Source organism: Amblyomma mixtum, chromosome 1, assembly GCF_055824585.1.
Source record: "Amblyomma mixtum isolate Tamu chromosome 1, ASM5582458v1, whole genome shotgun sequence".
NCBI lineage: Eukaryota > Metazoa > Arthropoda > Arachnida > Ixodida > Ixodidae > Amblyomma > Amblyomma mixtum.
The window spans coordinates 68,975,096-69,002,577 of NC_143012.1; the positions used below are offsets into that span (position 1 = coordinate 68,975,096).

A 27,482-nucleotide genomic window follows, 5' to 3' on the forward strand; every position below is an offset into this window, starting at 1 on the left:
AAATAAATACCAAACTGTACTAGCCGTTACTTTACTCTTCTTATTCATAATAAACTGGTGTGTTTTAAAATTAAAAACATGCCTATCTTACCTTTAAACGCCACCAGACATTTCTCGACCCTCCAGATTGCTCCTTTTCCATAAGTTGTATCATTAGTCTTCGGAAGCATTGCTCATGTGCCCAGTTCATCGCCACTCCAGCCAAATAAGTCTCCAGAAGAGCATCTAAGCTCGCGCTGCATAACTCTCCGCTCATCTTCAGTGATTTTTTTTTTTTTTGCAGTCTAGGAGCTGGTATGATCAACCGTCAAAAGCCCTGCTCCCTATCAACCTCATCCATTTCAAGAATGCCGTCGAGAGCATCATCATATACTGCCATATGTAGGAAAAAAAATGGCAGTGGTTTACCTCTGGTTAAACCTGGAGGATTGCGAAAGCAACGAGGAGAGAGAGAAACGCGATGGAGAGCGCGCGGCAGCGGCACGCGCCGCTACTGCGCATGCACAACTGGCGAGCGCGGCGGCGGCACCTCTGAGTCACCCGCGCAGCGACGGCGGCGGCACGCCAGTTGTGCGCCTTGTGACGTCACTGCTCCTCGCGCATGCGCAGTATGGCCTTTCCTCGGCTCCGCGAAATGGCTCGGCGACTAGCGTAGTTTTGCTTTCGCAACAGTAAATAGATTGCTCAAAGGGCATACATAGTGCAAGAAATTTTCGAGTCTACTCATTCTCCCAATGTAATTTCGAGAATATATTAAACAAAGGAATGCCACTGCCGCTAATGGAAGCCCCCCCCCCCCCCCAAAAAAAAAAAAAACAGTATCCCTAACCGCTTCCCCTCCATCTCCGCCTCTTCCGCCATAGAGAGACATGACTAGCACCTATGCTGAGCTGTACACGTACCGTCTTTGTCAAAAGTAACCAGGCTGCATGGTTTGCTTCTAGCTTGTATAGTGGAGCCCTTGTGGCTTTCCTAAAGATCAAAAGGTGTTGGAAGGGGAGAAGACCCCCAGTCCTTACCTTTAACGACCATTTCAGCTTGAGGGAAGCTGTAAGGGCTCCACTGCACGAGCTAGAAGTAAACCATGCAGCCTGGTTACTTTTGACACAGACTGTACGTCACCAGGCCGACATGCTTACTGGAACTGGCGAAACTGCACGAGGCACAGGAGTTTAGGACAATTAAGTAAAGAGATGCACCACTGCTCGGTAATGGCAGGTGCTGCAGTACCTCACGCGGCCAGTAATTAATTTGAGTGCCACCTGGCGGGGTGGTTAGTTTCCTCACAATCCGCTGGACACATCGTGATGACGCCACATGGTCACGTGACCTAGGTGGTCCAGGGGATTTTCCACTCACAGCACTGCGCAACGGGATCTTTGCTGCATCTGCGTGCAGAATGCAGGGAAGTTATTAATTCAATTCAATTCAATTCGTTTATTTCACCATATGCATGGTAGGAACTCTTGGGCAAAAAGCTGCTCGAGGCAGCTTGACAGGGCCCAAGAGACCACAACAAGGCAGGCCAGCGTGGCAATACAAGCACCAAGGGAGAAAAACAAATATAAAATCGAAGCTGACATGTTCATACATGAGGACACGCAATACAAATCAAGTAGGTAGACAAGCAGTTAGTATTGCAATAGTGCAGTCAGTCATCAATGAGCGTTCAGTGTAGAACATTAGATGTTCAGTGTACATTCTAGATGCAGGAGAGACAACATTTTCAAAGTTCATTATTATACTAATTTCAATACGAAGTCAGACATTTTATAATGTGGCACATAAAGAAAAACATACTGCGTGTATAAGTGGAAATAATAAAAAAGAAAAACCAGCTTACACATCTTTAATTTCAAAAGAAACAACTACATTAGACATAACAAAACCAGCATTTTTGAAGTGAGAAATATTCAAGGTAATGCTTAAAACTTTGTCATAATGTGTTAAGAAATTGCTGCCTCAACTGGTTTATCGTAGGCTTAGTAGGAAATATGTATGTGTTTAGAACCGAAGGGAGATTATGTTTAAGTGACTGATGCTTATAATTAGTTCGAAGTTATAATTAGCATACAAATCTCTTGTTAGACCAAAATTAGAATATGCTTCACCAATTTTGGACCCGCACCAAGCTTACCTTATAAATACACTCGAATCAGTCCAAAACAGAGCAGCCAGATTCATCCATTCATCGTATTCTTACGACATCAGTGTATCAGCGTTGAAAGCTGAATCCGACTTATTGCCCTTATCACTTCGTCGCCGCATTGGCAGCCTTTGCTTGTTCCATAAATTTTTCCATAGTTCACTAGGCCACGCACCCTACATCGTCCCTCCAGCCCGCATATCTCATCGCACTCGCAATCCTTTTCAAGTTTCCAGACCACGTGCCCGTACTACCACCTTTGCCGCATCATTTTTTCCTGTACTGCAGCAGACTGGAACGACCTACCCAACGACATCGCAGCCATCATGTGCTCATCTAACTTCGCTAATAATGTTACCAGTCACGTTTCTTTGTGTTAACACTTGCTCACCAAAATATATGTACCCACCCCTAATGTAATACCCCTCGGGGTCTTTAAGGTTATAAAATGAAATGGAAGTCGTTCCATGTGAGTTAATGTCCATAGTTAGTGGTCCGGAGTCTGCCGCCCCTGGCGTTGACGGAGTCACAGTTGGTGTGTTGAACGTATTAGTAAAAGGCTTTACCCAAGATATCCTACACATTATGAATTGGTCTTTAGACAAAACCAGGATTCCATTTCATTGAAAAACAGCCAAAATATATTTGTTGCTGAAATACCTGGGAAAAGGATTTGATCTGGACAATATTCGGCCCATTTCTCTCCGTTCAAATTTGCTAAAACTTGTAGAGTGGGTGGTACGTAGTCGCCTCACGAATCTTGTATCGACTCGACGCGCCTTTAGTGAGGCTCCGATCGTCTTTCGCCGTGGTTGTTTAATATGGTGTGCTTACATAGACTCGGAGGGGCGAATTAAGGTTGCAATAAACTAGAAGGAGGTTTCAGTTATACTTAGTATAGATGTTGAAAATGCGTACGACAGCGTGGAGCAATGTATTTTGCTTCAGAAAATAGCTGACCTCAATCCTGCTTCGTACCTCTTTGTGTGGATAAGAGAGTTCTTGAACGATAGGCGTTTCTTCTGCACGGACAGCCAGTATAACTCAAGCACACACGCTCAGTCGAGAGGTGTGGCTCAGGGTTCGGTGCTCTCGCCGTTACTGTTTAATAGACTCAAGAGAGACATTCCTGTCCACTCGGCTGTCAAGGTCTATGTGTATGCGGACGACATTGCGTTCTTCGCTTCGGAGAACGATGTCCATACTTTGTAGCTGCAGTTGCTAGCGTACCTCAACGTTCTGGAGGTCTGGCTAGAGAGCCTAAGGATAGTTTTCAATGTTAATCAGAGTGCCCTCTTTGTTTTCACTAGGCGTCCATTCTTTACATCTCCTTTCTGTATCACAACACCCCAATCCCACAAGTTTAAACCGTAAAATACCTGGGTGTTATCTACGATCGGTAGGCAGACTTGCGACTGCAAAATCAAAGAAATTTGCTTAAAGGTGAGCGTGCCCTCGGCAGGTTGATGAGAATCAGCCACAAAATATTCGGCATGCGCCGTGACACTTTGCTATTTCTTTATAAATCTTATGCAAGGCCGCTGCTTGAATTTGGTTGCGTTCTTTTTTCTGGCTGTCCAAGGTACAAGCTTCTACCTTTGATTCGTTTGAAGAGACGTGCTCTGCGCATTTGCTTTAGATTACCAAAAACTGTGGCAAATGCTGTGCTGCTCTTGGAGGTGCGGAAACCCGATATAAACACGATTTCGGCTTCTCACTGTGCGAACTTTCCTTAGAGCTCTGGAGGCTATTCTAGAATGGGCTAGCCCGATATTTACGACAACTCCGACTGGTCAAATGTTTAGGGAAATCTCCCAAGGTGGAGTAGATTTGTATTAAGGCAGTAATTACTCATTGGCATCCACCCAAGCGGAGCCATACGGCTACAAAGGAAAGCTATACAGCTTTCTCAGAAACTTCGCAGTTGAAGAAAAATTCGTCCTGTTCCGGTGTTCGAACCCGAGACTACCGCTTCACCGGAGCAGTCGCTCTACCAATGGGGCTAACCAGGACAAGCTTATTGTAGGGCGAGAGCGAATTGATCAATAAGTCGAAGTGGGAACAGTGTTGGTCAAATGTTTAGGGGAATCCCCCAAGGTGGAGTAGATTTGTGATAAGGGAGTAATTACTCATTGACATCCACCCAAGCGCAGCCATACGGCTACAGAGGAAAGCTATACAGCTTTCTCAGAAACTTCGCAGTTAAAGAAAAATTCGTCCTGTTCCGGGGTTCTGAGTCTCTGAGAAAGCTGTATAGCTTTCCTTTGTAGCCGTATGGCTGCGCTTGGGTGGATATCAACGAGTAATTACCCCCTTATGACAACTCCGACTCTGTTCACCGGTATTATTTGGCCAACGTATTAGCTCCCTCAGATGGTGTTTACAAATTATCTGCTATCAAAAATCTCAGTAACAATCCTTTGAGTGGTTCACAACCTGCGAACCGATGTTGCTACTGCCTTTGACAACACACACCCAAGAAATGCAAAGAATTTGCCTGCAAGTGATTTCGCTCCCTCACAGCAGCTGGCAGCGGTTCTTTCAAGCGGCAGGTAAAAGAAAATTATTTTTTTTCGTGAATTATCTAATCTTACCACGAAAACACATTCTTACGCCGCAAGATGTACGGAAGAGTGCAAGGTGGTCACTGCGCGAACCAATTATTCTGCACAAAAATTGTCATACACATTATCGACACTTTAAAATACCTTTCAGAAATGAGGTCTATCGTTACACATCCCATGTACTACGTGCATTACGTGAAAGGGAGAGACTATTCAGAGCGACTCGAGATGATCATCGAGCAGCGATTCTGTGAGACTATTTTCAGCTGTTAATTTGTTTGCTCATGTGTGTAACCCTCCAATGTTGTAAATATGTGAATCCAGTTTTCCATTGATTCTCCTACTCCCCTTCTTCGGCCCGTGTTCCCTCTTCTATCGGCACAGCGGCGGTGTTCTTGGACCCGATGCCCGGTGAAACACGCTACTAGCACCGCGAGTCGTATCAGCACTGCTTTCATAATAGAGAAGCCTATGTATATGGTCCTATCTGTTCCACATAATTTTGAATACTCCCTTGAACATTACCATCTGAGCACTGAGTACTTCGTACCATAAATTGCGAATGAAAATAATTTTGTAGATGCTGGATTTTGTCGACATTGTTACGTACTAAGCTGGCACTGAGCACATCTCGGACGTCTTTTCGAGAGGTTTTATGACAGGGCGGACAGCTCAACCCGGCCAGGCCGACCAGCTTCGTTTTCCTCTACTCTCCAATCTCCGCCGCTTCGTCGTCGACACAAAGCCCCTTACAATATTATGATAACATCAGTGTGCGTTCTTATTATGATAGATCAGAGAAGAGATTTCTGTACGTCACTTGTCATGGTATGCCCCGGTTGCGAAATTGCCCATGTTCAGATGTTATTCATATTTGCGTGTGAGGAACAGAGCAGCCTTCAATGAAGTAATTTGTTTTATTGAAATCTTTGTAGTGCTTGCTTGAAAATTTCCTGTCCCCGAAATCTCACTATTTGTATTAGTTTACTCTCCACTACCTTCCTTTTCTTTCTCATTCTGTGAGTTCTTGGTTTTGAGTTTCATTTGGTCGGTGTAGCTTTTCATTGTGCTGACGAAAACGTCTGTCGTCCACGTGCTCTAAGCGGCAGCACAAATTTCACTGAAATAGTGCACCGCTATTTGATTAAAGCGCTCTTATGCCATTCTTGTAGAGCAGGCAACAAGCTCGTTAATTGTAAGCTCGTCTCGTGGGTTAGTTCAGCAACCTCTAGTTGTGTTATATTCCGAGTCTTGTGTGTTGTGGTTTTTCCACCACTAAATTACGACTTATATTAAAAAGCTGCCTTATTGTCTCTTTTTACGTGAGATAAACTCTATCGACTCGATTCGGTCAATGCTCATTGGCCACCAACTCGGGTGCGCAAGGGCAGCTCTCAAACAAGGAGCTCTAAAACTACATCTACAACTATGTATACTTCCCGGGCTCTTAGACTAATAGTTGGGCCCGTTGTAATCTAGATCTACAGAGAATTCTGTTTTTATGTGCGGGAATTTAAAAAATTCCTGTGAGCAAACTACTGGCCTAATCGAGAGCAAACTTCGCTCACGGGGTAGCATATTATGGTATACGTTATTTGAGATGTAATTAAACGTCGGTACTTGCCTGCATTTCCCGAAATTAAGAAGAAACTGCTGTCAACTGCGAGAAAAGCTGTCGCAGACGAGAGCTATACGCGAGCCGAGCAGCTGGTTTGACAGGGCGCGCCATCTGCCGGAAGGCGAGGCAAACGCGTCAAACCAGCTGCTCGGCTCGCGTATAGCTCTCGTCTGCGACAGCTTTTCTCGCAGTTGACAGCAGTTTCTTCTTAATTTCAGGAAATTCAGGCAAGTACCGACGTTTAATTACATCTCAAATAACGTAGACCATAATATGCTACCCCGTGAGCGAAGTTTGCTCCCGATTAGGCCAGTAGTTTGCTCACAGGAATTTTTTTAATTCCCGCACATAAAAACGGAATTCTCTGTACAAATGTACCTCCCAGGAATTTAGACAAATAGTTGGGCCTGTTGGTAAGCGATGTCAGTGCACGTTAAAGAACCCCAGGTGGTCGAAATGTCCGGAGCACTTCACTACGGCGTCCCTCATAGCCTGGGTCGCATTGGTAGGTTAAACCCCCATAAAAATAAACCTAAACATACCACTGTACCTTCCGGGCATTTAGACAAACATTTGGGCCTGTTGGTAAGTTAATCCTTGGAATTCAGTGTGACACACAAAGCGAAGACGTAGGACGAGGACACAACGAGCGCTGACTTAAATAAGCAGACTGCGCTTCTCTCTTCCTCCTTGTCTTGTGCATAGCGTTCACCCTCGAGACGTTCTATGATTTATTTTCGCACCAGAATACACGTGACATCGTTGTTTAGTTATCCGCTCATTTCGAAGAGGGTGCATCTACGCTACCACTCTGCATCTACCTTGCCTCACTCGCCATCATAGAGGGAAAAAAAGCTCCGCAAGGAGCGTGCTCAGTTCCTAATCAGTCTGTCAATGCCTAAGGCAGTTTGTTTAACTGCCCTTCTGTGCGGTCCATGGCTCGGGTGTCTACAGCAAGGATGATGACCCATAGTCAGTGCCGCGCTGGTCAGTGTACGTACGCGCGCGCACCAGTGACTCTAAACGTGTAACAAACTCCTCCAAAGGCATGGTGGGCAAGGCAGCTACCCTCACCTTGTGCAAACGCGCCCTGGTACATTTATTGCAATCGGTATGGGACCCCATCCATTCGGGGAATCCAGATAATCAGGAGGAAAATCGCGTAGCCCGAGGTTTCATGGACCTGGAGATAGGCCTTTCAGGGCTAGTTTCTTTGAGCGAAGCGCCGACCGCATACAACGACATAGCGAACTACTATAAAGACACCTGTTGCTGGGCTAGTTGGTGCATTATTCTTCGTACAAAAGCTAGCGCAAACACAAAATTCCAGTCAGTCATGTTTCTTTGGCCTTATACACCACGTGTCATGCTTTTAATGCTCTTTCGCCACTTTTTATCGTTTTTAGCTACGTCGTGTTCTCAGTCTTTGTGTCTTTTATCGCTTTTATGACCCTTTACATCATTCTGACGTTTGCTGCAGCTGATAGGTGGGTTGACGATGTGCCTATATATTACGTGTTTCTTTCCAATAAAGGATCAGTTGTCAGTAAAAAAAAAAAGCGCGTTGTCCTGTCTACCTTTCTTGTGTGTGTCGTGTTTTGCGCTAGCTTTTGTACGAAGGAGTACTATAAAGACAGAGGGCGGATATTCCCCGCCTCCACACGCAGACCTCAGCAAAACACGGGCCACGGTTTTGAGAGGGATCCAAACCCGATCCTTTCTAATTTCCCGCAGATTATCCTTAATTACAAATAGGGAACATGACATCGCATGCCGATATGGCTATTCACAGAAACTGGCAACACAATATCATTTTCTTCTGGGATGTAACGCTCCTGCCAGCCCCCTCCGAGAAAAACGTTCCTGCCAATGAAGCAGGAACTGACCAGACAGGATGAGGTTGAGGTTTTTGGAAGCTACTGTTGGGATTATAGCCTTGCGGATTCTGCCGGAAATTGTCCTACCGTAGCGACACTTAAATGCTAAATAAGGTGCACCTAGCAGGCGCATACCTGGGACCTGACTCGTCTACACAGCTCTAAACACAGTTACCTACAGCAGTCAAAAGTAACCTCCTGCTGTCCAAATCAGAGTCGTGAAGGAAGTTTAAAAGAAGACGTGAAACCTACTCTCTGCACGACAGTATTCCTCGCGGGTAGACGATGTCCTGAAGAGAACTGTGACGGGCTCTTGTATTCTTGAGGGAAGCAAACAACACACAAACACACACCTTTCCGCGTTGTATACAGGAGAGCACATAAGATAATGTTCTACATCACCGCGCACACCACATGTGTAGAACACACCCTCAACCTCAACACAGGATGTCCTCGTTAGCGGGGCTTTAGAGGACACCCCTGCATCGTGGTCACACTGAAGCCCAGCCGCCTATTGTCAACAAGTTTTTGGCAACAAATGTTGTTTCCCTCTGTCTCCTTTTCACTTTTTGTAACTAGGCTACAATGTAAACGCTGAACGCTCCCGCCTGAGTTTTTTTTTCTTAATATTCGCTTTCTCGAACCGCGTGGTAAAAAAAACTCAACGCATAGCCGCGCGCGGGATGCTACAGCCGCAGTCGAAAAGCGATCGGGCACGATCGGGAACTTTCCGAGATGATCGGCCACAAATGAAGGAGAAGTCAAGTAGATTGGCACCCTCGCTATCCTTAGCTGCCGCAAACACACTGAGAGCACTGTCTCGGACCCAGCTGCCAAAACTTCGTGGCGCTGGCGTCAAAGCCACGGTCTCGAGCACGTTAAGTGTGCGGGTGGCGGAACACGGTGAAACGAAAAACTGGTTTGGTTTGGTTTATGGGGTTTAACGTCCCAAAGCGACTCAGGCTACGAGGGACGCCGCAGTGAAGGGCTCCGGAAATTTCGACCACCTGGGGTTCTTTAACCTGCACTGACATCGCTCAGTACACAGGTCTCTAGAATTTCTCCTCCAAAGGTGAGACGAATAACTGGAACCACGGTAATGAGCGTGCGGTGCTCAGACGAAGAACTCAGCGCTGCTTAAAACGCGAGCACAGCAGACAAAGTTGCAGGGGGCACCTGATCGCTGACAGCCCAGTTCGTATGGGCTGCGCCGCACATTCAACTCCGTGAAGTGGCCACTGCAGGGAACGACAGCCGGGTGTTGAAACTGAGTTTCCCAAAATGGTACGAACAAAGTGCTCTGATTTCCCAGAAAGCCGCGGAATTAGTCACAGCGGGAAGGCGGTAAGATTTAGGCACAGCTATCGAATTTCAAAGAAACGACAGCATCTGATTGCGCTTTAGTTGTTCGAATCCCCCTCGTACGAAGAGCCAGCCACGCCGAGCGTTTATATGTGGCTCGGTTCTCCAATCGCTGGGCTGATTAGGCACATATTAGACTTTTATTGCGGCGTTGGAAATGTCAAGAGTCGGCGGTCCCTCACAACTTCGTTTTCAGGGCCTATCCCGCTTTAAGGGGGCTGGTTATTTAACCTTCTCGGCGATTCTCACGTGCCAAAGGCTGTACCCTGGCCGGCAGCCGGATGTGAAGGTGCTTTTTAAGACGCCACAGGAAATGACGATGAAGTGCCTCGGTACTGCTCTGTCTACTGCTGAAGCACTCACATGAACTCACTTTACGGAAAAAAGAAAACGCCACGGTCATTCATGAGAACTGACAAGCCACTGCCGGCAGTAATACGTAAAGTTCGCAACATGGCTGAGCGGACAACTACTCAACGATGACAAAATGCAGGCAGGACGAAAAATGCGATTTGCAAAGCAAACCATGTCTTGGGCGAACTTTTGCCTGGAATCATCGAAAGAAGTATAGCAGCGACAATGGCTAGTACACCAAGCCGTCGTGAAGATCGAATAGACCGAGGCCCTCGCTACCGCGCTGTTCAAGCGAAACTTTGAACACTGTCACCACAGAAACCTCGAACGGACCGCATGGCGCTCACTGTGACTTGAAAGACTCAAGTTGTAGACGGAGCTCCAATCACAAAGCAGCTGTAGCTCAATGGTGGCGGAAAGTTGTGCATGCAGCTGGGTATGAAAAGTGCGTGGCCTTCTCTAGCGTTCATCACGGCACGTTAAAGCGACCGTGCAGCGCATACCGCTCCATGGTTGACGTCGAATGCACGCGGTCAACTGAACGCTGAGGATGACTGCATAGCCTGGCGATTTGCAGGTGATCACTTGTGGCACAATCCCGTCGAAATAAAGCACTCTTTGGTGCACTGATGAAGTATAGCTCTGACAATAATGTGTCGAAAAGAGCATTCTAACTCAAAAAGCCTATGTTAAAAATTGCTAAACATTTAGATGAAACCGTCGGTATTTTTGACTAAGGCTGTACAGTCGGAGCCACAATTCTCTCGACCGCGTGCTTCGTAAACGAAGGACATAGCTCTTTTACTAACCGCCGTAGAGACTACATTTGTGGGGATGAAATAATGAATCATTAAAATTTCGTTCACGGACGTTCTGACACAATCTTAACACACCTAACAAATACAGTCGTTTTTTTCCTGTGTCTGATCATTATCACTACCATTGAATAGTCTTGGGTTTATGTCCTAATTTTGTTGCTCTACTGTGATCATGTTTCATGAAATGTGCGAATCCCCTTTTCCTTGTTTTGCTCTGTAATACGTCGAATTTTCGTTTGCTTTGTTTTTTTCCGCAGCACTGTGCGGCAAACTGTACAAGGAAGCTGAGGGCTCGTGAGGCGCTACAGGCCTTTTGCCTCGGCATCCTCTTTATTGGTTAGAAAGGAAAAAAAAGTCTTCGAAACAAATTTCACTTTCGCCTACAATTGTGGTCTCCAGACGCTGGACAATAGAGACTTCTAGCTGAGCGGATTTCCGATCCGCACCGCTGGGTGCGCGCCAGCGGAACGTATAGCGCGAGTAAAGAGTTTTAACGCACCCCAGAGGGTAGTAGAGTGGAGTTTAAAGCCATGCTTTAGAGCGAAGCGCTGTGCTGCCCCAGCTATTGGTAAAAGCGGAGTTACGCTTAGGAAGGAAGGGAAAACTTTATTTACACTAATGGTTTTTCCTGCGGTTTGGGGGCATCTTCAGAGACGTCCTGGTTCTACCCCCAGGAGCCTTCTCTGTCGACGTCGTCCGCCTCTAATCAGTGGTCGGTTGCCCTCAGTCCAGGGCTCCGCTGGCCACTGCCGCCCGTTGAGCTCGCTGTACCAGACCTTGTTGGTCTTCGCAGCGGTCGCTGGACAGCAGAGTCTCCCACTGCTCCGCACTCGGGTTTTGTATTTTGGGGACCACGTCTATGTTTTGGCAGGTCCATGTGATGTGGTATAGTGTAGGTTTTTCGTCGCACCAGGGACATTTGTTCGTGTATATCGTAGGGTGCATTTTGTTTAGTATATGTAGGTTTGGGAAAGAGCCTGTTTGTAATTGTCTCCAAGTGACAGCTTCCTCTCTGCTGAGAGATTTGTGCGGTGGGGCATATCGCATTCTTCTGCCTCTATAGTTTTGTAGTATGGCCGAGTATTCCCTGGGTGCTGGCGCGAGTTCCGCGGTCTCGTCGGAAGCTCGGAAAGTAATGTATCCTCGAGCTATCCTGTCGGCCTCTCGGTTCCCTGCCACCCCCGTGTGCCCCGGTACCCACACAATTTTGTGTCGGATCTTGTCGTTTTGTTCTTCCAGGTTTTTAATTCTGTCACTCGCTGCGAGGAGTATACGGAGCGCGTGACGACCTATCCTGCCATTCATGTAATTTCGGCAGGCTGTTTGAGAGTCCGTAAGTATTGTTAGTGACCGCCCGGTTCTATAGCCCTCCGCCACCGCTAGAGCAACGGCTACTTCCTCGGACTCTGCAGCTGTGCAGCCTCGCAGAGACGCGCTGGTCATTTCGCGTAAAGACGAATCGACCACCGCCGCTACAGCGATTTTGGTATCTCCTCCTCTCCAAGACGCGTCTGTATACACGGTCGTGGCTTGAGGAGCGTATGTTTTCTCGATGAATTCGGCCCTCGCTTCTCTTCTGCCTCGATGGAGGTTGGGATCCATGTTTTTTGGTATTGGCGCTACCTTGAGGGTCTTGCGAAGCTCGTCGGGGATCGTTGCCGTCCTCGACATTTCTCGCATCTGCTCGCGGTATCCGAGCCTCTGCAGGAGCGCTCTTCCTGTCGTTGTTTGCAACGAATGTGAATCGCGAATGCTTTTATTATTCTAAATTGCTAAATAAATACAGTATTTGCGTTTCTAGTACACCGGGTGTTTTTTTTTTTAGAAGGTCCAAAATTTTTAAAGAAAGGTAAATTCCTTTAGATTTATTTTAACCCTGGGGCTATACTGAGGGCTACGGCGGACACCAGGTAAGAGGCAAACTACTTTAATTATTTCGCTGATTAACTGAATACGTTAATTAACATTTATAATTTTTATTTTAGGGGATATGTTGTATTAGCAGTATTGAAGATCGTCTTCCAAACAGTCCAGCCAAGAAAAAAGATTTTCATGAAAAAATTTTTTGCGCGCGTAACGAAGCGAGAAAAAGTCCCCCTGGTAGGCAGCTTCACACTGTAACACAGCGTCTGTGAGCGCCTGTGACGTAGCTCGCTCCGCCCTACACTTTGTGTCAATGCGTTTTTGTTCCAGCGCGGCATTCCGTGAGGCCGCGGAGCGAAGCGAGATAAGCAGCGATAGCGCAGGCCGCCAGTCCGGGACGCTTGACGCAAAGCGCAGGGCGGAGTGAACTACGTCAGAGGCGCTAATTAAAGCAGTTTTCCTCTTGCCTGGCGCCCGCCGTAGCCTCCAGTATAGCCCCAGTGCTAAAATAAATCTAAAGCAATTTACCTTTTTTTTTTTAATTTTGGACCTTCTAAAAAAACACCTGGTATTCTTTAACCTTAGCAGTCTTTATAATCTAAAAGTAAGCATGTCGTGTTACAAAAAAATATTTTACGGTAGATTACACTCGTGTAAGACTGATTACACAGCGATGCTGTTTGAGTTTGGTTCGCCTAAGTCCGAGCGGACGACAACTAATGCAGTAGTTGTCGTCTGCTTCGACAGGTGGCGTCAGGCGTCCGTAGGTGACTGAACCCAGGCGCAGCGCACGTCTAACGGAACAACCTCCGGCTTAAACAGCATCGCTGTTAAAAAAGAAAAAAAGTTTGGCGCTGCGATGGCCACGTCAAACCGAAGCTCCGCTTGCTCGTTGGGCGCTCTCCGCTGGGATGGCCAGACGAGCGGGCTAGCCCACATCGCCGTAAACACGCTGACCGCCTGAGCGTTGTACTCATGCGCAGCGGCGTCCCCTCTCGTCCGCTCCGCTGGTCGCTAACCCGCTCTGCTAACAGTCTCTAATAGTAGACCTACTGGCTGCATTTGCGGAACACGTGGTCCAGAGCCTTTTGTCCCCGACTGTGCATACATTGTTCGCGAACAGTTTCGAACAACGTGAAATTATCGGCTACAAACTGCGATATTTTGCCTGCCTTGTTTTTTATGCGCGCATACGAGAAGCGTGGTGGAAAAAGAATGATAAGGCCGGGCGTCGGCAGTGATGAACAAGAATGCTGAGGGTAAAGTTAAACGCTACAAGCGCCAAGATAGCCGAATTAATCCCGATAACACTGGCACTTGGCAGCGCGTTGCGTTCACGACAGCCTGCATGAATGGGGTTCTGCTTCTTGATGTGGCCGATGAAAAGGCATACAAAAAATAACGCGACGAGTTGACGCCGACTTGCGCGACAAGCGATACGGTCATGTATGCCAGTGCTGAACAGCTGGTAATTTTACGCTAAGGGCTTTTGAAAGCACGGCGAAGGCTCTTTGCTTCTGCGTACAAATTGTGGATTATTAAAGATGTGCGTGCTCATTGGTGTGAACGTACAATGACGCATCAAGCTGAGGCAGGCAGTCGGCAGTAAAATGCCCTCCATACACAGTTCATGTTAATGTAAGAGTGCTACTGCAACTTGATTAGGCTGAAGACTCGGCGAATTTTGGGGCCTCCGCCTCAACATGTGCCTGACAGTGCAATCGATATGAGCACGCGAACGCATACCCATGGAAGCCAATCGCGTGTCTTTTGCTCACCCACAAATTCAAGGCTTATCCGATGTTTTGAAGGAAAGCGGTTATACAATCTTCAGAAAACAGCGCTTTACCGTTTCTCATACAGCTTCACATCACTTCATCCATTTCCCACAGAGCAGGGTAGGAAACCGGTATCCTCTCCCTGCTAATTTCCATGCCTTTCCTATTCTTTCTCTTACTGTAGGATGCTTGAACCTATTGGAAAGCACAGAGCTTCTAATTCCAAAACCTGCAGGCTGAGCGACAAGTTTGGTACTTACTTCGCTCCCTGCTTGCTTTCTGTAACAGATGATCGCGTTAGGGCGTGCCTTTCATTTCTAGATCTGCAACAGGTGCGCCATCGAACCCTCAGCGACCCATGACTGTCTGTGGCCTATCATTGATTGCACCTGTGCTTCGCAATTAGCGCAAAAAATCGCCTAGGCCTTTACGGTGCCTTCGTATTTGCGTTCAACGCATTTTCCAAGCTAACAAAAGCTCGAGTGTTGCAATAGTCGCAGATTCAGCAGCGCGAGTTGCAGAACTGAGCGGTGGTAATCACACTTACCTTTCTTGCAGACGCGAATGAAGCTTTAGGAAGGTATCGTCCATGCAAGCCCTTTGAAGAGGCGACACCCACAACACCGCACTTCCATGACGAGCTGGCCCAGGAGTTCTTTCTTACGCGATTGAAGAGGCGACCTGCCGTGTTTGGCGACGGACAAGCGAACCGCTGGCACGAACACGACGTTGTCCGGAGCCCGTAGTGGCTTGGCCGGCCCCTTGAAGCAATTCCGAGACCGCAGCTAACACAGGGTTTCAGCCGACGTCACAGTTCGACGATGGAAGCAGGAATGGCTTCATTAGTTAATTAATTAAAAGGTAAATTTCTAACGTCGTCATGAATAACTAAGAAAACAGCATCCCGAGCACCACTGAAAAGGGCGAAGCCATGTTGTCACCGCATCGCTAAAGCACGGTAGGCTTAGGGATAGTCTCGCAAATTCTCGCCCGGCCTGCCGGGAACAAGCGGGGGGACCTTATCATAAATCTTAGTTCGCACGTGTTCCATCTGAGGCCGTAGCGCTTCTTCTGTTTTCTTTCTTTTTTAGGCGGCGGATCGCATTGTTTCACTTCTGTTTTCGGATCTCGGTATATCGCGCTCCACTGCTTGGCTTTTTTCAGTCTAGTGCATGCAAGTGCCACGTCACCTGTTCATTTCGATACGGGAGAGTAATATAGTTGGCTGCCGCCAAAGCTGCGTTCAGTTGAATGTGTGCTCTAGAAAGTTGCCATAATATTGCGAGAGCAGAACCAGTGAAAGAAGACACGTGGCGGGTATCTATTTAGTCCCACGAATTGAACCTTGCCGGCTTCTAGGAGTCGAACAACTCTTTTCCAGCTTGACGATCAATTCCCCAAAAAGGGCCCACCGAAGGGTGGGGGTCAATGCGCCAGCTATGCCCATGTACTTTTTCTCGCCCTTCTGACAAAAATGTACTGCGGCAGAGCACTAGCGGCAGAGGCTGGTATTCAGCTTAGAAAAGCTCTTGCCACACCCTTCTGCCAGGGTAGCCCTTCTGCCACCCTTCGGAGGTTGGTAAGCGTGGGAACCATGCCTTGGTTACGAATACCTCCGCTCGCGTCATAACCTCCGGCTCGAAGTCGAAGCCGAAGTCGAAGAACAAGTGTGTGCGGATAACTAGTGTGTCCTATAACTATGCACACAAGGTGTTTCACCTAATATTTTACACTGTTTTGAAAAATAGCCTTTCTGAGTTAGAAGAGTGTTTTTTTTTTCAGAATAGCATTGTCAGCGGGGTATTACAGCAAAATACAGCTAAGGCGTACAAACTAGCAGGTTGGTTAACTTTATAACTAATACTATTAGGCTCCTTAATTGTTAAGAGGTGTGTAGCCCAACGTAAGTAATATCAATATCTGTTTTCAGAATTTCGAAAACGCGGCTACTCTCGGCTCGGTGGCCAAACAAATTATGGCTAAATAACGACAAATTGCATTCGCTTTTGAGAAGCCTACAGGCAAAGCAACCTCTCCAGTGCATGAAACTCGTCGAAATAGCCAAAATTTGTTTGGTCACAGCGTCGAGCCCAAGCAACCATCGATATCCGTCGGACGTACGAGCTAGATCCGAACGTCCTTTGCCGAGATCGGACGTCCATCGGACGTACGAACACAATCCGATTTCGGATATCCGTATTCGTACATCCGCCGGACGTACGGACAGTGTCCACTTTTGTATATCCGCATGAGAGACGAGGTGTACGTCCGAAGGATGTAAGGCCGAGTATTTTCCCAGGCCATGAGTATGGACGTTTTTTATTTCACAGAATATTCGCGTCTTTCGTGTATGTATACTGTTTTATTTGCATCAGTTGGAGGGTTTGACGCGAAGATGTTTGTAAATTGGTGCGATTCCACTCCTACCTGCAGTGCAAGAGCCGCCAACGAGCTAAATTTATCTAACAGGAGAAGCAGGTGTTGCAGAATTTTGCAAGAACTCAATGCCTAGTTTTATAATTATAAAACTTCTCCAAATTAGTGGAGTTCTGCGACATGTCCACCGTTTTGCTAGCTAAACTTGCCATTGAAACCATTCGTACCTCAGTATCAAAACTCCCGTGCATTCTGCTATCACCATCATCATAGATGTCACTTCGTGGTCAGTCCAATCCAATCCATCAGTACGGCTCCGTAGCGCTGTTGTTGTTTTGTCGCGTGGTGTTGTCGCGCAGAGCTTTATAGCTCTGTTATTATAATGTGTGGCTTTGTTCGGTCTGTGGACGAAAGTAGAATGTAACTTAAGCAATTCGAAAGATACGGGAAGCGCCTGAAGCTCTTCTGGAACACCGGAATCCCGTACTGCGTCGACCTTGGTTTAAAGAAGGCTTAGTGCACATGTGATTGCCTACGAAGGTATGTATCCAGTACACTTCTTGGAACTTGCTTCTAGGACAATGCAGCATGCTCATATAACATTCGTTCACGGGACAGTGGGAGCAGTAAGCGCGAGGAGATGGCTTCCACAAGTGTGTGCTGTTCTCACACTTTCGGGAGCCTACATTACACAGCTGCGGGAGCCCTCAACTCGCGCGACTAATTCCCACTCCTCTTCAAAGTTGCGGGACGGAGTATTTTCGCATCTTGTTAATTTTTAAGGCATCGCTAGGTTCACTGTGCCTATATAAAGAGTGACAACGCGCGAAAGGCAAACCGTAGGAAGCACGTGTAGTTCGCAGTGGTTCGCAACGGAAGCTTTGCGGCTTTCTGTGCACAGTCGCGTACAGTGCTGCGCAGGTTAGTGCCCTAAGGCCCATGAGAATAAATAAAGAACAGATACATTGTCAAATATGGTGTGGAAAAGTGAGAGCTGTTATTGCCTTATACTTGTGGAGGTGGTAAAGTGCATTGTCTGTTATACTTGCAGCATTAAACACTTCTATTAATTGGTTCCAATGTTTTTACTTGGGTTGCTGCATTGTGCCATTTGTTTCACATGACTGATGTTTGCCGCGTTCTTTTTATTTCAGAAATCCTGTGGATGGGAAGATTACGGATGTGTGTCCCAAGCTTGCCACATTTGACGAGTCACATTTAGGAAATTTTCCGAATAGAACCCATTGCTCTGCTGATGTATCATCAACCACAATAAAATATGCGTGCTATGCATCAAATTGTTTTTGGTTTTATTGCATCGCGCGGAGTGAAAAAAGCACGCATGCACCATATATGCGAATATTCGAGAAAGATCCGCCAATGGACGTACTCAACTGGACGTCCGTCGGCGGGCGAACCGTATACCTTTGGCCACCTTTCGGACGGCCGACGGACGTCTATCGGCTGTTTGCGGATGTTCAGCGGACGTACAGAACATCCGAAACAGACCTCTGTCGGCCGTCCGAAGGATGTCGGTGGTTGCTTGGGAGGGTAAGCGCGTTTTCGAAATCATAAAAACTGATATGGATTCTAGCTACGGTGAGGTGCGCGCCTTTTAATAACTAAGGAGCCTAACAGTAACAGTTAAGAGCTTAACTGCAGAATATTTGTTAAACATCCTGCTAGTTAGCACGTCTTAGCTCTATTCTGATGTACTGCACTGCTGACAGTGCTGTGCTGAAAATAACGCTCTTCTAACTCAAAAAGCCTATTTTTAAATACTCTCTAAAGAGTTATGTGAAACACCGTGTAGATGCATGGCGCTCTCAAACTATTTAGTTCAATATATTGTGAAATGAAAATACCTCAACAGCTATCATTGAACCTCGCGTTATACAGTAATGCTGTATTCCAGAATTCAATGGAAATTCGTGTGGTCAAGCATGGTGATCCGATGAAACGAACAAGCAGTCCGTGACCATAGCCTAAAAGAAAAGGCGCTGCGAAACCAGCCAGCAGTAGTCGCATATTTCAGTCTCGCTTTACAACTAGAATACGTGACCGTCCCGAACTGTAGCTTACATCTGGTGATTTAATATGTTTAGTAGAAAATTGGAGATGCTAACAACAATGGAAGTACACAGCGCCACACGTAAGAGACGGTGGCGCCACAGTTGACACATGTTGACACTCGTAGCTCTCTGGGGCATTGTATAAGGAACTGAACGAGTCGGAGTCAGTTGGTATGTGATATATTCGTAGTTTAAATCCAAACTCAGGTAGGCGGAAAAAAGAAGAGGTAATTTAAAGCACCCGAAAAGCACCTAAAGATTATTTTGCATTACATCTAAGCCATACGACGTTTGGCTTCATGCTGCCTTCTTACACCTTATTCTTCGTGTATAGCCGCGCCTCCTAGCGTCGAATTCAACCGATTACTTCATTATTTTTCCTTGAAACCATTTAAATCCAGAGTACGATGCTAACAAAGACATCTGCCGGAACATTCTTTCTACATCATTAAAATAGGCCCCCATCCGTAAGAGCAGAGCGCATATGCAACGGGCTTCGTAATATTGAGAACTTCTAAGCCATTAAACGGGCGCGCTTCAAAGTACCGCTCTTCCAACGTCATAATTCTTGTTCTTAAATATGGATTGAGTCTTTATATTCGCGATTTCTGTCTTTTGCCGCCTCGATTATTATTTTTTTTTTTTTGGCGGTGACTGAAGCTCTTTACCGTAGATTTCCTCGCCACCACTGACTTTTCTCCAGGGAACGCAAAACCTAAAGGTCATTCCATTTCTTCATGAAAACGAGAGCCGAATCGCGGGTGTAGTGGGGTCTTGCAAAAGGCAAGCAGGTAAAAACTTAAGGCGAAAATGAAGGCGGCTTCCTTTCTTGTAAAGCATGTTCTTTTTTTTTCCGAATTACGCCTTGGGGTTGATAAATAAGAAACACACGCCACAAACACGCTCTCACGCTTCAGGAATTCTCGTGTAAAAACAACGCCTTTCACTACTACTTTTTTCCTCTCGCAGTGCGCGAGTGGAACAAACTTGATCTAGTAATTGCACAACAGAGCTCGCCTGGAAAGTTTACCCAGCTTGTAGAAGAAGCGCTATTGTGGCCAAACGCAGAGTAAAACTATTGTATCATCTGTGTCATTATTACATTGATCATTTTGCTTTCATTGTTTGGTGCTGCATTACTTGCATGTATTTTATGATCCTAATTTTAGAAATTGTGTACTTACCATTGTTATACATGCATTTTTAAACACAGTAAGTTTTCTGTGTTGCCTCTTGAATTCTTTGTACATAACCTTTGACACGTCCTGTATTAATGGGACCAGTCGATTGTGCCGCTCTCTCTTTGGTATAATTCTTTGTTAATAATACTGTAAAACTGTTTTTCTTGTACCCACCCCTGTTACAATCCCTCTGGGGATTGACAGTGTATTTAAATAAAAAAAATAATTCAGCAGTCTGTTAAAAAATACATTGAGATCATACACTTCACTACAACACTTCTGTCTGCTATGAAAGACTACGGAATTCCCTGCGAATTCTTCATGTTTACGGACTACTTAGCATGTGGAAAACCCGCATGACGGATGAACACGCAAAACAGCCCCGTTCAACGAGGTCACTGTTCAGAGGCGCAGAAGGAATATGCTGCGCAAGTTCAGCCTCCTGACTGGTTCCGGAATTTTGATGTGCGGGCGCAGTAAGGGAGTCTTGGTGGCGTAAGGACTTCTGCCGAGATCTTTGAATTCGACGATATCAAGCGAGGCAAAAGGGGGGTCAGAAAGGTTCTTAATATGCCATGCAAGCAAATTAACAAGAAGCCTAGGACATGGCCGAGTAGCCTAAGGCATCTCTAAACGAAGCTTTTCTGTTGCGCCGCCACAAGTACGAATCCAACTCGGAGTATGAATACTGTTTTAGTTGTTCTTTTCACTGCGTTTGGCATTATAGCCTCCTTTACCAAAACCACACTGTAATTGGGGAGGGGGGGGGGGGTGCGTGTGTGCGCGTGCGTGCATGCGTGCGTTGATGCACACCACACCCCGGTGGGCGCACATCCGGGCACTGACTTTTAAAAATGTACTTTCAAAAACCTTCACCACCCCCCATCGCCCACCTGTGAGGCGGAATGTTGGGACTAACTTTCTGCCACCCTATAGCCTCAGTGTCGTCAGCTGTCGGAGACAACGAGCGCTTAAAAAGTAAATGTTGCACTACCTACTGCGGTGGCTAAGACTTTAGGGTACTCGGCTACTTATTCGATGTACCCGGGTTCGAACCCGGCGGCGTTTCGAAGCAGGCGAAGCGCAAAAGGCGCCCGTGTGCTGTGCGATGTCAGTGCTCGTTAAAGATCCCCAGGTGGTCGAAATTATTCCGGAGACCTCCACTACGGCACCCTATTCTCTCTTTCTTCTTTGACTCCCACCTTCCTCCCTTCCCATACGGGGCGGTTGAGGTGTCCATCGAGAAGTGGGACTGTTACTGCGCCATTTCCTTTCCTCAAAATATATCTCCACAACGTTGTTGGGTCGCTGCGCTAATGTTTCATAAATTTGTGGTAAAGGACACAAAGAACGGGAAGGTATTCTCAATAGGTGTTTAAAGTACTATGCACAACTAATTTTATTGCGTGTTTTATTCTTTCAAATGATGCACTAGATAATAGAATACCTGTATCACCGTGTGGTATTCGCTTACGGCCGCTGAATAATTCAGAAAATAATTTATCTTCTCATGCTGTTTCGGTCTCGGTTTCATCTACCGAACGATGCTATAACGTGTAGTTGAACTTTAGGTAACGTGAGGCGCGGCAAAACAGTGAAATAAACGCTGATACATTGTTTTGAAACCCTACTGAACTTAAACCAGCGTGCTTCATAGGCTAGTATTACAACAAACTACATATTAGCAGTTATATTGCCGTTTTTTTCGTGCCTAATGTAACCTGAATTCAACTACACGTCAGAGCCATCGCTCTGTGGATAAAACCAGAACTACGTCAAGAAGAAATTCAAATATAATTTATTTGTTGGTCGTAGGCGAATACCACGGGGTGCTCCATGTGCACCAATGTCAAAACCATAGTTTGAAAGCTTGAAACACGCAAGCAGAAAATTGGTGTCTATAGACCAGGAGTTAGATCAGTGCTAACAATTTGATTACAACCATACATAACATGTAAAGGGGGAGGAGTAATAACTCAAGATTTCATATCTACCTGACATGCAATGTCTGTTTACGTCTATATCTGTTTATGTTTACGTCTGTTTCACAAAATCTACTTTTATAACCCTCATCTCAGAGTCTCGCTACTTCTTCCGCCTTCATATATTTCTTCCCTCAGCGACCATCAGTTCAAGGTTGAAGTGCCAAGCAGTCGCACCAACTTTAATTATTCCTCATTCATCCCCAAGACAGCTAAAGAATGGAACCACCCTCCCGCTTCCATCACATGCGTTAGAAACTCCCGTGTTAATTAAGAATGTTGTTAGCGATTATATAGTCTAATTCTGCTGTACCAATATTGTTCTTGTATATTTCTTATTACTACCCACTCCTCTCTGTGATGCTTCGGCCCTCAGAATAAATAAATAAATGCTTTGGAATTGGTGCCAGCACATTACAGAAGCATCAGTCAGGTTTCTTCCCGGACACCATACTTCTTTCAATTCTGTTGTCGCAGATACTGGGTGCCATTTTCGCACTTGCTAGCGCAGACAGCTTCGGATGGGTAAACCTACGCGCTAGACTATTTCATTTTGTCTGAAAAAAAAAAGTGTGCGGGGTTGAAAAAGAAAGTGCGGCTGAACCAAGGAGGATATATAAAACTTGCAAATTCTATATATCCTCCTTGGGCTGAACTGAGTCCCGAACCGGTTCGGAGCGGTTCCTTTGAATCGTTCCGGTTCGGGTTCAGTTCCAAGATGGCGAAAAAAATATGGGTTCGGTTCGGTAACAGTGCACTCCGGCTCCGGGTGAAAATTTTGGTTCCGGTTTCGGGTTCGGTTCCGGTTCGACATTCTGGTGGTGGGGCGCAGGGATGGCGCTGTAAGCTACAAACAACGCAACGCATTTTTAAGGCGCGTTCACCACGAAGCTTGCTGCCCGTTCGTTCGGCGCGGAAGCTATGCCGGTGTTTGTGGCATCGGGTTTGTCGAGAACGATGTGCCGACGAACTGCGACTGCACCTTGAGTCCCGCGCGTTTCGGCAAGGCGCCTGGCAGCGCTTCCACGTGGTTAGCCGCTCCGCGCGTCCGTTTCACCGTGCGTACAATCATCAGCAACACGTTCACGCGGCGTCGAAGGCGTTGGCCGTGCGCATGTTATGAACAATATTTATATTGAATATTAGGGCTGCGAAGCGTCTAGAATTTTATAGTTAGGAGCGTTCAAAAACCTCTGTAGCAGACGATGCAGTCTCCTAGCGGTGTGCTGGACAACTAACAAACCTGACCGGAAATGACGCAAAATTGAGACACCGGCATCGCCGGCTCGCCAGTTTCAGGTGTTCTGAAGCAAGACCTACTAAACTACAGACCTGCTCATATGGCGGGGTCCTGTATGGAGCAGCGTGCGCCAACTTTCGTTAGCTTATTGGCCGTTGAGGGTGCTCGGTTCTGTTCGTCTGCTATGATCATCATCATAGTTTGCCATTTTGAGCAAGATATTTAATACATTTGTTTCGTCTTTCTCTGCTATCTCAACATCAGCAATAAAAATATCTATAATAACTTTTTTTGCTCCGGAAGAGTATAAAAAACGTCTTCCTTTTTATCCGCTTTCTTTTCGTCAGCACCATCGTGCCTAGCATAGATAAATGAATGACAATGATTACGTGGACAAACGACAAAACTGTGTTGTTTGAAGTAAAATAATGGAGGAGGCCATTTTTCTCAACAGGTATATATTAGCGCCACGCTGCCCGTAATGTTTCTACCCTAGCGGCAAAAGGCATGAACTAGAACATGCGCGCTGGAGAAGGGCCAAGTGTGCAGGTCTGTAGTTCAGTAGGTCTTGTTCTGAAGCATGTTCCGAAGTGAGTGCGCACCCCTTGTGAGCTCCTTCTGGCGCGTTTCTGGCTGTTTTCACCGCGACGCTCGATGGTCTCCGAGAAAAATTAACTGCTGGCATCATGTCGACGAAGTGCGTGGCCGCGGAAAGGAATACGACGAATGCAGAAAGCGGCAGAAAGCACCATGTGTACCTCTCGGCCACTGCCCTTCACCCCCGATCTCGAAAGCTGGTGTGAGCTGTCTGGAGCTCAGGCTTTAACGTGAATTCCCCTCTCTTCTTCAAGAAAGATAATGGTGGGTGACTGACGCTCCTGCCTCGCGCTAACCCCTTTTGTGGGTTGGGCTTTGTCAATAGACCTGTCCCGGTCTCTATCATGCAACAGAGCACGTACGCGTTTCTGGCCTGATCGGCAAAGCATATGCCACGAACCGAGAGGGTTATAATTCGGAGAACGCTTCGAGGCGTTTCTAATCGGGAGAATAAAAAGGAGCCAAAGCGCAAAGCTTTGCTCTTGCTCCTGTTAAGCAGGGCACCAGACAGCTCGCTATAACTCGAGAAAAGCCGTAAACACGCTACGTAGCTGTCCTCGTCCCGCAGAAACAGGGACACGTCGTCGGCGTATGCGGAAACTTTGACCTGACCTTGACGCGCAAACCTGCGGAAACCTTGACGCTCCGCAGCAACGGTAGAAGTTCTTGCAAATCCTCGCATAATTTCTCATGGAGACAATACACGCGAGAGACTGTTACCAAGATGTCGCTGAAAGTGGCCGCATGAAGGACCAACCTGTACTTCAGGCTGTCTGCGTAAAATTCTTTATTTTATAGAAAACAATGGCAGAAGCACAGTAAACTATTGGGCTCTAAGAACTGCGTGAACCTTTTTAACGTATATTAGTTTCAGTAAAAAATCTAAGGAGATTACGACACTCCATAATGAGAAATTTCAGCTCAGGTCTGTAGCTGTGTCGGTCTCTCTAGTCTCATTATTTCGAAAAATTGGTCATTTTGTTTTTGGCGAAAGGAAAACGTAGTATCTGTCTCGCATCTCGGTGGACACCTTGTACCGCACCGTAAGGGAACGGGAACGGATGAAGGAGACACTAAAAAAAAATTACCGACGATTACGTTACTTCCTAATGCGAAATTTGAGCGCAGCAAATAAGCTGTTTCACCTTTTCGATAGATTGAGGCAAAGAAATCGAGCAACACATGTATGCGCTATCACAGAATTTTTTTTTTTAGCAGACGGAGGACTTCCATCGGTCGTCTCGCTCATGGCTCAGAAAGAACTGGCAGATAATTTCGCAGTGGCGAACGGCAGCGGCAATTTCGGCTCGGGCGGTGCACATATACAGATCCGCCGCCACCGATCTGGCTCTCTGATTGCCACCGCACAGGGCGAACGGCAGCGGCAATTTCGGCTCGGGCGGTGCACATATACAGATCCGCCGCCACCGATCTGGCTCTCTGATTGCCACCGCACAGGGGTTGCCTTGGAGGAGGAGCGAAGAAAGGAATTAAGTTCGAGCCGGCGCTTTGACAACCGGAGACTCGCAGGAAGAGGGGGGAGGGGGGCGGCGTGTACACCCAGCGGCAAACGATGGGGGCAGAAGCGCGCGCAGCAAGCGGACAACACGATAAAGGGAGGAGGGAAGAGATAGCAGCGACTGACTGATGCCGCTGACGCCGATAGTGAGTCAACCCCAGCTGCGGATGAAAGGGGGGCGGAGCTGGTTACGAGGCCGACGCCGACGACAACGCCGACGACGACGACGACGCGAAACCCAGGAACGGACGCCAAAGAGCTGCGCTCTAAAAGGACCGGGGACCGCTCAGAGTGGACGGCTTCGCTCATCGAGCAACGCCCTTTTGACGGCACGTTGTTTACACCAGGTAGAAGTCTAAGGAGAGGTCTGCTTCGTCTGAAAAGGAATCCACATATGCACGCGTTTATTGCAGGTACAACTCTGCCTAATGCGCATGCAATAATGCCGTCGTGCGCCGAGTGTATCTGCTGCCTCGAAGATTCGCAGGCCGGGCTGAGAATCCTGGAAGGACACATGAGCGTTATTGAAAACGTCGAATTTCTTACTGCCCCACGCCATTCATACATACTATTGAGGTCGATTACAGCAAGCTTCAGCGTTACCATTCAAGGCGCGTCTCCAAGACCTCATATAACTGAACGCATGTTATTCCTGTTCCAAATTTCTGTGCACAGGCAGGAATACCCACGAAACACAAAACGTCTTACAAACGTCTCGGAACAGCTGAAAATGACTACAAACGTGTTGCGCTGCGTTCAAACGTCTCATAGATGTCGACAAGCAGAAGTTTCCTCTGCGACGTCTCTTAAACATCTGCAGTCAGATGTTTGCTGTGAAACTTCTGTGAAACATCTGAAGTCAGATGTTTTCTAGACTTGTTTCTAACACGTGGAACTTGAGACCACGTCAATGAGACGCGCCTAGCAATCAGCAGGGAGTTGCCGCCGTGGATTAAACATGCTGTAAATCACGGCACATAAATTAGATGGCTCTCCTGCTTGACGTTTCGAAGAGCAGGCGCGCCGGTCCACAGACCGCTCTTTGTATTCGAACACTGAAAGCGCGTTTTCTCATACGGAGCCCGAATCACGTTCCACATCGAGTGCAGCTAATCCGCCACTCGTAAGGCTGGATTTAGGTAACATATAATGGCCCTGAAAGCCGACGGTAGTTACGCGAGCGAAAAAATTTGCTTCATGTTGCGAACGCCTCTGTTACCCCTCGGCTAGCTGGCGGCAGCACGCGGATTGACAGGCGCAGCGTACGCTGTATAGACCAGATTTTTTTACCCTCGCACGCAGGCTGCGGGCGCGCTCCTACTCTCGACACCAGTCGCCATCTGTCGGCGCGCGCGGCCCGAGGGACTGCGGGTCGCGCCGGCGCCGCGCCTAGAACGCATGTTTACTTGTTCGCTTCTGCCGTTGCTGTGCTCCATCAGCTAACCTATGAGGGTGTGTGCTATGCGTCACTACTCACATTTTCCCTCTTCCAGACAGTACTGCGGTTATCTTGTGCGCAGTTACTTGTTAACGTGACATCAGAGGGTAGTCGACCAGGTAGTGTACGGACTGGAAACCGGCACTTCTAAGCAGATTTCTGCGCTGTCGTGTCGTTTGTTGTCGCCTTTTACGTGCGATATCATCTATGATAATTTTATGCATCAGAATGTAGATCTATTGATTTGACTCAGTGGAGTAGTAACTGGATAGGCGAGCTGCAGACTGAAGGTTGTCCCGACGGAGCGCGTGTTTTCGATCACCAGTACGTGTTCGGCATCCTTGCGCTGAGCTTGCTCTTGTTCCCATTAAACACATTTCATGCACAGGATTGTAAGCACGACCGCTACCGATTTCAGCTGCTTTTTCCGCACGCATGTCAGAGCTATCTGGAGGGTAAAGGTTTATCTATAGCATTTCTGCTGTTGGTATCTACCTTAGTTTGGTTTGGTTTATTAAGGTTTTACGTCCCAAAGCGACTCAGGCTATGAGGGACGCCGTAGAGAAGGACTCCGGAAATTTCGACCACCTGGGGTTCTTTAACGTGCACTGACATCGCACAGTACACGGGCCTCTAGAATATCGCCTCCATCGAAATTCGGTCGCCGCGGCCGGGATCAAACCCGCGTCTTTTGGGC

General features: G+C 47.1%; 1 protein-coding gene and 1 long non-coding RNA gene across 2 annotated transcripts in view; one reads left to right on the forward strand and one right to left on the reverse strand.

Annotated features, from left to right (window-relative positions):
* Nucleotides 1-15,299, reverse strand: part of LOC149366650 (uncharacterized) — a 35,968-nt gene extending 20,669 nt beyond the window's left edge. The window contains exon 1 of the mRNA XM_089571558.1: nt 14,928-15,299. Coding sequence (XP_089427684.1) covers nt 14,928-14,971 — 44 coding nt within the window. The 5' untranslated portion in view covers nt 14,972-15,299. The remainder of the gene's footprint in view (nt 1-14,927) is intronic.
* Nucleotides 15,300-17,069: 1,770 nt separating this feature from the next.
* Nucleotides 17,070-18,054, forward strand: LOC149366651 (uncharacterized). The gene is made up of 2 exons (XR_016286540.1): nt 17,070-17,296; nt 17,911-18,054. It is a non-coding gene; the product is annotated as an uncharacterized LOC149366651 (long non-coding RNA).
* The last annotated feature ends 9,428 nt before the right edge of the window (nt 18,055-27,482 follow it).